An 11,116-nucleotide genomic window follows, 5' to 3' on the forward strand; every position below is an offset into this window, starting at 1 on the left:
TCTGTGTGTGTGTGCAGAGCTGCAGCGGTCAGCATGATGTCTGGAGGTCCGGCGGTGCGCGTCAGCATCGAGTCTCAGTGTGAGCGTCAGGTGCAGGAGGTGTCTCTGGATGGTCTGGAGACGTACGTGCCTCCGCTCTCCATGTCTCAGAACCTGGCCAAGCTGGCGCAGCGGATCGACTTCGACCAGAGCTCCGACTCGGAGCAGGACGGGCCGGAGCGGGAGAGCCGGGAGCCGTGGAGCAAGCCGGAGCCGGAGGAGGACGAGGGTGAGTGGGGGGTGTTGTACTGCGGGGCTGAGGCCTGCTCGTGACTCAAGCGCTGCTCTCTGCTGACAGGTGCGGTGAAGTTCCAGCCCTCGCTGTGGCCGTGGGACTCGGTGAGGAATAACCTGCGCGGCGCTCTCACAGAGATGTGTGTGCTGCACGACGTGCTCAGCGTGCTCAAGGAGAAGAAGTACATGGCCCTGGACCCCGTGTCCCAGGACCCCAGCGTCACCAAGGTACGGTCTCCTCGTGACTAGGGCTGTGCCAGATTGAAAAAAAAAATTAGATCTTGATATTTTCTAGGATTTTTTCGATAACGATAATTAGACTATATGTGACCTGTGCTGGCAAAATGAGTCACAATGAGCACATTGTAAATGTTTACATCCTCTATTAAAACAACTTCAAAATGATGTATTATTTGTTGGATTTGGACGAAAAATGACAGAGCTTCACCTGTTAGAAGTTGACAGAGTCAGCAAACTCACTTCAAAGTCAGAGTCAAGACTCTATAGCAAGTTAAGTGCGTTCATTAAAAATAAATAAATAATTCAATTCAATTCAAGTTTATTTGTACAGCGCTTTTTACGATACAAATCATCGCAAAGCAACTTTACAGAAAATTAAGTTTCTACAATAATTAGTAGTAGCTTATCAGTGATGACTGATAAGTAATATCTCTGTCTTATCTGAATTTAATAGGAGAAAGTTATTGGTCATCCAATCTTTTACATTTTTAACACACTCTGTTAGCTTAGATAGTTTAGAAGTTTCATCTGGTCTTGTTGAGATATATAGTTGAGTATCATCAGCATAACAGTGGAAAACTAATCCCGTATTTTCTAATGATATTACCAAGGGGCAACATGTATATTGAAAATAGCAGAGGACCTAGGACAGATCCTTGTGGCACTCCATATTTTACTGGGGATAAAAGAGATGACTCCCCATTTAGATAAACAAAGTGGTAGCGATCGGACAGGTAGGATCTAAACCATCTTAAAGCCTGCCCTTGTACCTGTATAGTTTTGTAACCTATCTATGAGTATGTCGTGATCTATGGTGTCGAACGCAGCACTAAGATCAAGTAAAACTAGCAATGAGATGCAGCCTTGGTCTGATGCAAGAAGCAAGTCATTTGTAATTTTAACAAGTGCAGTTTCTGTGCTATGATGGGGCCTGAAACCCGACTAAAATTCTTCATAGAGATCATTTTTTTGCAGGTAGGAGCACAATTGAGCCGACACACAACTTTTTTTAAAATTTTAGACATAAATGGAAGATTTGAAATGGGTCTGTAATTTGCCAGTTCACTAGGATCTAGTTGTGGTTTCTTAATAAGAGGCTTAATAACCGCCAGCTTGAATGGTTTTGGGACGTGACCTAAAGATAACGACGAGTTAATAATATTGAGAAGCGGTTTCTTCTGCTACAGGTAACAACTCTTTCAGTAATTTAGTGGGTACAGGATCTAATAAACATGTTGTTGGTTTAGATGCAGTGATAAGTTTTTATTTAGCTCTTCCTGTCCTATAGTTGTAAAGCACTGCAGTTTATCTTTGGGTGCGATAGATAAACCTAAAGTATTAGACGCTGTAGAATCTACATTTGTTATTGTATTTCTGATGTTATCTATTTTATCAGTGAAGAAATTCATAAAGTCATTACTATTTAACTGTGAGGGAATATTTAGATCGGGTGGCGTCTGGTTATTTGTTAATCTAGCCACTGTGCTAAATAAAAACCGTGGATGGTTTTGGTTGTTTTCTCTATGAGTTTGTGGATTTTCTCCATTCTGGCAGTTTTTAGAGCCTGTCTATAACTGGACATACTGTTTTTCCACGCAATTCTAAAAACTTCCAAGTTCGTTTTTCTCCATTTGCGCTCTAGACTACGAGTTTCTTTCTTGAGAGCGTGGGTATTACTGTTGTACCATGGCACAGTACGTTTTTCTCTAACCTTTTTACAATTTGATGGGGGCAACAGCTTCTAATGTATTAGAGAAGATAGTGCCCATGTTGCCAGTCATTTTGTCTAGTTCATGTGTATTTATGGGAACACAGAGCAGTTTGAGATAAAATCAGGCAGGTTATTTGTGAATCTGTCTTTGGTGGCTGGAACAATAGTTCTGCCCGGACGATAACGCGAAGCTATATAGTTATTATCATCAATACACAGAATGCACGATACAAGGATATGGTCAGTAACATCATCACTTTGAGCTACGATATCTATGTCAATAAGATCGATTCCATGCGATATAATTAAATCTAGCGTATGATTAAAACGATGAGTGGGCCCGGTGACATTTTGCTTTACTCCAAAAGAGTTCTAATAGTCCTAATGCATCATTTGTATTATCAACATGAATGTTAATATTAATGAATGCGTGCACTGCGCTCTGCAGGTGTGTTTTGTTTGGTTTTTTCCAATATACTGGATAACGTCAAATCCCACATCGTTAAAACAACCATTACGATGTTATCACAGAGGTATATGTCACTCCTCTACTCATGACACGTCTGCTGGGTTTAGCAGGGATGTCAAAAGAAAATCAAATTTCGAATTTTCGGTCGAATTAAAATAAAAATCCACATTCAAATGCACAAGCGTTGCATTTGTGTTAAACTATACATACAGACATGATGCGGTTTTGTTTCTAAGTGTTTAAGCAACTTAATTAATTATATATGGCTGATAAACATTATTCAGTTTTTTCAAAGATAGTCCTGTTATTTTATTGGTTTAGTAATATTTTGCTGGATGCGCCCTCTTGTGGCCTCAGGAGAGAAGCCAGAAGCTTTTTGCCCCTAACAGAAATTATGCCTTTTAAATTAGAATATAGATCATATGTAAGTATGTAGTTTTGACCGCGTGAGAGTTCAGACCCCGCAGGTGTTCCAGCTGATCAGCAAGAAGAAGTCTCTGGCCACGGCCGCCCAGCTGCTGCTGAAGGGAGCCGAGAAGCTCAACAAGTCTCTGGCGGAGAACCAGGAGCAGCGCAGACAGAGGGACTTCAACTCGGAGCTGCTGCGTCTGCGCTCACAGTGGAAGCTGCGCAAGGTCGGGGACAAGATCCTGGGGGACCTGAGCTACCGCAGCGCCGGTAATGCAGCGCTTTAACCTCTCTGATGTTTCTGAAGTGTGTGTGTTAACATGCGGCGTTGTTCTGCAGGGTCTCTGTTCCCCCATCACGGCACGTTTGAGGTCATCAAGAACACAGACCTCGACCTGGATAAGAAAGTCCCTGACGATTACTGTCCGCTCAGCGTGCAGATCCCCAGCGACCTGGAGGGGTCGGCCTACATTAAGGTGATGTTCCATTAAAGATAACTCACCTGTGAGCACAGACACCAAGTGTAGCTTTCACCAGATGAACCGTGTGTGTGTGTGTGTGTGTGTGTGTTTATCCAGGTGTCCATTCAGAAGCAGTCTCCTGATATCGGAGACCTCGGCACAGTCAGTCTCTTCAGAAGACAGCCCAAAGCCAAACCTGGTAAAGCCAGCTAGAGCGGCTGATGAGAAATGCTGCTTTCAAACTATACTTACCTTTATAGATGTAAGACTAACACAGGCGTGTGACCCTGCAGCACAAAACCAGTCACGAGGGTCAGTTTCTTACAATTGAGATTTATAATAAATAATCTCTCCATTGATGTCTGGTTTGTTAGGAGGACAATATTTGTCTGAGATACAACTATTTGAAAATCTGGAATCTGAGGGAGCAAAAAAATCTAAATATTGAGAAAATCATCTTTAAAGTTGTTTAAATGAAGTTCTTAGCAATGCATATTACTAATCAAAAATTAAGTTTTGATATATTTACAGTAGGAGATTTACTAAATATCTTCATGGAACAATGATCTTTACTTAATATCCTAATGATTTTTGGCATAAAAGAGAAATGTATAATTGTGACTCATACAATGTATTGTTGTCTATTGCTACAAATATATCTGTGCTACTGATGACTGCTTCTGTGCTGCAGGGACACATATTACAAATATTATACTTTGGAATAGAGTTGACCCATATATAGAATATTTATGACTATGAATATCAAAAGGATTTTATTAATCCTTTAAAAATAACTATTATTCTCATGTTAATCTTATAGAGTAGTACTGCATCCTTCATCTCTCCAGTCTTCAGTTTTATCATATTTATAAAAGAAAGATACAGCTTCATGATTCTCTCCAAAAACAGCGGAGCTCCTGGAGGCTAAAGAGTGACGAGCACTCAAAACACTTCCAGATCTTTTATAATAATAATAATAAAAGTAGCAACTCAAAACACACACACAAAAATAACAAAAATAAAAAAAAAAAAAATAAACAAAAAAAGTACATAAAACAACAAAAAAAAAAAAAAAAAATAAAAAGCAACTACTCAAACAATATAAAGCCAATGTAATAAAACATAAATCACATAAAAGCTTCCCTAAACAGTAAGTTTTAAAGGAGGATTTAATCCCTGATCTCAGAGGGCAGCTCTCCACAGTTTAGTCGTGTGCTATCAGATGTGTGTGTTGTGGTCTGTTCCACGAGCTGTAAGTGTGTATTCCTCTCGAATCGTCCTCTCTCAGCTTCTCAGACGTGGCACGTGAAGCTGGAGGCGGCTCAGAATGTGCTGCTGTGTAAGGAGATCTTTGCTCAGCTCTCACGTGAAGCTGTTCAGATCAAATCACAGATCCCTCACATCGTCGTCAAGAACCAGATCATCTCACAACCCTTTCCTGGTATGTGCACGCATTCATTCATTCATTCATTCATTCATTCATTCATTAATTCATTCAGCAGAGGCTGTTATACAGAGCCCGAGCAGTGCACACACTGGAACTCTGATCACAGTCGAGTATTAAGCACTGTGCGAGTACTTAGTATTAACAGGAACACTTGACAGTGAGGTTGCGTTAGTTAAAGCTGGTTAATTCATTAACTAACAACGAGCAATGCATCTGTCACAGTGTGTGTTACTCTTTGATATTCAGTTTATTTCATGTTCGCTCAGTTTAATAATGCATTGGTAAATGTTGAAATTAACAATAACTAAGATTAATAAATGCCTTAAAATATTTTCCATTGTTAGTTCAACTAATGTTAAGAGATTAAATCTTATTATATAGTGTTACTGTATTTATGCTTCAAAGACATAATTTATATAATATTCAGCGCTGGGACGTAACTAGTTACATGTAACAGAATTAGGTAATTTAATTACAAAATAAATGTAACTGTAATCAGTGACAGTTACTGAAGTGTAATTAAATTAGTTACTCATGAAAATGTTAATGATTATAAGAGGGTTACATCTGAATATGATCTCACACACATTTTCTGACTGCTCTAAAAAATGAGACACCAACCGATGTTTCACGAGTCTGTTTGGGTTTATGTATATGCTTTATTTTTTAAGATTAACAGTTTTTTCAAGGCGTTGTTAGCATGTGTTTCCTGTTCCTGTTTTAACGGTTTCAAAATGATTAACAGTTCAAAACATTCATTAGAAATGTAGAAAAGTAATCTGTTACATTACTTTGATGATCAGGACCCTGGCTTACGACGCTACCAAACACAGATCAATATTGTGTGTCCAATTTATATATATATATATATATATATATATATATAATATATATATATATAGATATATATATATATATATATATATAATATATATATATATATATATATATATATATATATATTTATTTATTTATTTATTATTTTTATTTTTTTATCAGCTCAATTGTAATAATTGCTGTGTCAAGCTAACTGAGACGTGTTATAGCACTTGCACATCATCGCTCTTCTGTTGATTCTGATTGCTTCTATTGTCCTCATTTGTAAGTGATGACTAAATGTAAATAAATAATTGAAATAGTTACACTGCTCCTTACATTGTAAATAGGGTAACTTGATTTCCAAAGTAACCTTCCCAACACTGATTATAATGACATATTTCAAGACCTATAGTTATGGTAACATGTTCTCATCACCTTTATTCATGATTTGTGACTCTAAAAGAGCATCTGTTGTTATTAGTGTAACTCTGTCTGTGTGTGTGTGTGTGTGTGCAGGTCTGCAGCTGTCCATCTCTCTCTGTCACTCCACCGGAGAGAAGAGAAGCCAGAGAGCCTCACCGGAGAAGAGTAAACCGGACGATCATCTGTATGTGTTAGAGCACAACCTCCACCAGCTGATCCGAGAGGTACACACACGTCACCGCAGACCTCGTCCTGGAGCGCCTCCCCTCCTCCTCCTCATCTGTGTGTGTGTGTGTGTGTGTGTGTAGTTCCACAAGCAGACGCTGAGCTCGGTGGTGATGCCTCATCCTGCCAGCGCTCCGTTCGGACACAAGCGCTTGCGTCTGGCGGGACCCATGGCCTACGACAAAGCCGAGATCAGCTCGCTGCAGCAGAGCGAGGGACTCCTGGAGAAGATCATCAAACAGGCCAAACACATCTTCCTGAGGAGCAGGTGAGCATCTCACTAGGGATCGACCGATATGCATTTTTCAGGGCCGATACCGATTATTACAGATCAAGGAGACCGATAACCGATATTTTGAACCGATATGTGTCTTGTGTAAAAATGAAAATTAATGTCAAAATTAAGAATAAAAAGGCAAGAATTATTTGCAACCCAGAATTGCATTAAAATCACACACATCCCATATTGTAATAGTGTTTTGTTTTTTTGTTTTTTTATGTGTAAAATGTTTGTTTGACTGTTTATCACGGCGATACAAACTAGGAAGTATACAGGACAGCGTCATCCAGAAACGTGCAATGTGATATTATTGACAATTTACGTTATTAGCATAGGGTTATTAGCAGGGTGCGATTTGTGAAATAAACAAAGGCGGGGATACTTTTGAAAAATTTTATGAAATGTTTTTAATACGACGGAAATTGTATTTAGTGTGATCTCAGTTTAATAAAAACATTGTAAGCCTACGTTAGGCCTATTAATTGTAATGATTTAATGTCCACGGTTATTCAAACAACAAATTACATCGAGAATTTGAGAAAGCGAGCAAAGAACACAACGGAGCTTTTTGAAACTCCGAATCAGTTAACGTTAAACCATTGCGTCGCAAAATGATTCACTGTTTCGATGCGCTTCAATCGGATCGCGAATCGCGAATCATTTGATTCAGATCTGGACGTCAGAGCGGGTTTGCATGATGTTTTTATCCCCACCGGGGATACAAGTTATTCAGCAGAGGCAGGGATGCATAGACCAGAAGGGGGGAAATCCCCCCATCCCTCCCGGCAAATCTCACCCTGGTTATTAGTCAAATGAGAGAGCGCGGCCACGGAGATAACTAAATCAGGAATAGGGAGCTCGTGCTTGATGCCCTTTCAGCTCTTCAAAATTGCATAATGGTAATTCTGAATCTGTATGATAAATTATTTTGCAATCATGTTAGAATAAAGCAACATTTCTCCAAATATGCGCAATTTATTTGACTAAGAGCCCTAACGGAAACGGACGCAGTTCAGTGAAGCTATGTGAACAACAAAAAAAAAAAAAAACCCGCAGCAGACGTGAGTGAATTCATTCGTGTTGATAATCTATTCACAATATAACGTTAAGTTGGCCGAATGGTGAGGAGAAGTAGGTTTTAGTTTCACTATCTCAGCACTGATGTGATGATCCGTTAAAGCATATCACTGCAATGACGGACATTGACCGGGAATTCACAGTATAATAACTGAACGGGGCTTGTCATCATAAATCGATTATATTAGGTGTTTTGCAACTTCAGTGTAGTGATTTATTGCAACTTCAGGAAACGTTTTACTGCATTCTTACCTTCGAGAGATAACTTATTGATGTGTGATGATGATCACTGAATCAGCTCCTGTGCTTTCGGTGTGAGAGCGGAACATTTTCCAGCCGCGCCAGCCGTATTGATTGGCCAGGCTCATGACTCCCAACAAATCAGACGGACGATGGGCGGGGCTTAGTCTAGGCCACAGAGCGGTGCGCTCTGACTGAGGTGGCTGGATCAGTGCCAGATCGCACATTTCAAAATAAAATGGTTTTATCGGCAAATCGGTTTTGAAAATGGCCGATGCCGATAAAAAATAAAAAATGCTTAATATCGGCGCCGATAATCGGTCGACCCCTACATCTCACACACAGGAGTTCAGTGCGTGATTGAAGATCTGTACCGCTCCACTCAGTAAAGATGATCTGGTAATCATACATGAATACGGTGTAGTTAGGTTGTGTATAGTTGTGTTCGACAGGCTTCTTTCAGCATCTAAGCAAAGAACAATGAAAGTAGGGCTGTGAAGAACAGATATCTCTGTGTTCTGAGATATTTATCATGTATGTGTGTGTGTGTGTGTGTGTCTAATAATGTTCACTGATCTGTTTCCTTCAGGTGTGACCGTGTAAAGTCTGTCTTTGTTCTGTTTCAGGACGGCGCGGACCATCGACACTCTGGCCAGTCGTATAGAGGACCCTCAGATCCAGGCTCACTGGTCAAACATCAACGATGTGTATGAGTCCAGCGTCAAAGTGCTCATCACCTCGCAGGGATACGAGCAGATCTGCAAGTATGACCTGATAACAGAAACATTTCCAGAGAGGACGGGCCTCACTCACACAGTTCTGCAGGAAGAGTTCTGGTGGCGCTGACCAGCAGTGCATTCATCCTCAGATATGGTTCTACACCAGAAACACTAACCATCCATACTGCTTACAAGAATACATCTTAAAATATAAACAAAAGTAAAACTTGCTTTTTCACCCGCGAATGATCGCCCCTGGTGTGAATAGCCCCATAGAGATCTACTGTTTTGATTCAAAAGCACCATTGTACCAAACATTCACGCAGAATTTTGTCGTTCAGTGTGAAAAGGCCTTGAGGGTTAATTACGTTAACCCTGATTGTCTCGAATCTGCTGCGCAGGTCGATCCAGCTGCAGCTGAACATCGGTGTGGAGCAGATCAGGGTTGTGCATCGAGACGGACGCGTCATCACGCTCTCACACCAGGAGCAGGAGCTGCAGGACTTCCTGCTGTCACAGGTGCACAGAGACATCACTTCACATGAGGATCTGATGGACATTATGTGCTCATCCTCACGATCATCTGAGATCAGGATGAGTGTGTTTCTTCATCAGGTTTGTAGAAATGCAGCACTGCATCAGTGTCTCAGCAATGGATGCTCTGCAGTGAATGGGTGCCGTCAGAATGAGAGTCCAAACAGCTGATAAAAAACATCACAATAATCCACAAGTAATCCACAGCACTCCAGTCCATCAGTCAACATCTAAACAAGACAAAAAACTAAACAAATCAAGCTTTAAAACGTTTTTAACTCAAATACATAGAGTCTATAATCCATAATAACACTTCCTCCAGTGAAAAAGTGTTCTGGTGTGAATCAGGAGAGAAATCTGCACAGATCAAGCAGCGTTTAAACAGCTCTAAACAAATATGTGTCTGAGACAACAGGAGATGCTCTTTTCCACTGGAGGAAGTATTATTATGGATTATGGACTCTATGTATTTGAGTTAAAAACGTCTTAATGCTGGATTTGTTTCATCTTTTGTCTTCTCCAGATGTTAACTGATGGACTGGAGTGCTGTGGATTACTTGTGGATTATTGTGATGTTTTTATCAGCTGTTTGGACTCTCATTCTGACGGCACCCATTCACTGCAGAGCATCCATTGCTGAGACACTGATGCAATGCTACATTTATACAAACCTGATGAAGAAACACACTCAAGCTCATCCTCAGTCCATCAGAGATTAGGATGTTCAAGCAAATCTTAATTTTTGTCTGAGCTCTGGCTGTCATAATGTCATTATGGGGTGTGTGTGTGTGCAGATGTCGCAGCATCAGGTTCACGCTGTGCAGCAGCTGGCTAAAGTCATGGGCTGGCACGTGTTGAGTTTCAGTAATCATGTGGGCCTCGGCCCCATCGAGAGCATCGGGAACGCCTCTGCCATCACGGTCACGTCACCCAACGGAGAATACACCATCTCAGGTGAGTCTGAGCCAGCGCTAACCGTGCTTTATTACATCTGACCTCACGGCGGAGCGTGGAGATCCATAAACAGTAATGTACGATGAGCCTGAAGGACTCACAGAGCTGCTGTCTGTCTGTCTGCAGTGCGAAACGGTCCGGAGAGCAGCTGTAAGGTGCTGGTTCAGTTCCCGCGCGGTCCAGCCCAAGAGCTGCCCAAGAGCGACGTGCTGCAGGACGCCAGATGGACGCACCTGAGGGGTCCTTACAAGGAGGTGCGCTGGAGCCGGATGGAAGGAAGAAACTTTGTGTACAAGATGGAGCTGCTGATGGCGGCCCTGACCCCGTGTCCCTAGAGCCCACTGGGGTCTCATATTGATTTGATGCATCTCTTCACCGTTTGCTCATGCTCTGTCATTTTTCTAAGAAAAGGCCAGCAATGGCCAAAACACTTGTTGGAAATAAAACATTTGTACTTCCAGCTCTGCATTCTTCCTTTGTTGTGAAAGCACATTTGTGACCCTGGAGCACAAAACCAGTCATAAGTGTCGGTTTTGTGAAATTGAGATGTATACATGATCTAAAAGCTGAATAAATCATCTCTCCATTGATGTATGGTTTGTTAGGAGGACAATATTTGTCTGAGATACAACTATTTGAAAATCTGGAATCTGAGGGAGCAAAAAAATCTAAATATTGAGAAAATCATCTTTAAAATTTATTCAAATGAAGTTCTTAGTAATGCATATGTTACAACTTCCTAATTTGGATCCAGGGTTAGGAAAGGCAACATTGAGATTGTGATCATTGTACATGCCGGTGGGGGTAGCAAAAGACAAACGCAGCACAAACCTGCC

The 11,116-nt window shown here is 41.0% G+C and overlaps 1 protein-coding gene across 2 annotated transcripts in view; it reads left to right on the top strand.

Moving 5' to 3' along the window:
• Positions 1–10,740, top strand: part of LOC109055862 (mediator of RNA polymerase II transcription subunit 17) — a 12,978-nt gene extending 2,238 nt beyond the window's left edge. Inside the window, exons 2-12 of one of the 2 annotated variants that reach the window (XM_042738938.1) lie at positions 18–268; positions 338–501; positions 3,152–3,371; positions 3,441–3,577; positions 3,680–3,761; positions 4,851–5,003; positions 6,345–6,475; positions 6,560–6,744; positions 8,700–8,837; positions 9,194–9,311; positions 10,121–10,740. In XM_042738938.1, the coding sequence (XP_042594872.1) occupies positions 34–268; positions 338–501; positions 3,152–3,371; positions 3,441–3,577; positions 3,680–3,761; positions 4,851–5,003; positions 6,345–6,475; positions 6,560–6,744; positions 8,700–8,837; positions 9,194–9,311; positions 10,121–10,321 (1,764 nt within the window). In that variant the 5' untranslated portion in view covers positions 18–33 and the 3' untranslated portion in view covers positions 10,322–10,740. The remainder of the gene's footprint in view (positions 1–17; positions 269–337; positions 502–3,151; positions 3,372–3,440; positions 3,578–3,679; positions 3,762–4,850; positions 5,004–6,344; positions 6,476–6,559; positions 6,745–8,699; positions 8,838–9,193; positions 9,312–10,120) is intronic. The other variant, XM_042738939.1, reaches the window with a different exon arrangement.
• Positions 10,741–11,116: the final 376 nt, after the last annotated feature.

This window comes from Cyprinus carpio, chromosome B15 (genome assembly GCF_018340385.1).
Source record: "Cyprinus carpio isolate SPL01 chromosome B15, ASM1834038v1, whole genome shotgun sequence".
Classification (NCBI taxonomy): Eukaryota; Metazoa; Chordata; class Actinopteri; order Cypriniformes; family Cyprinidae; genus Cyprinus; species Cyprinus carpio.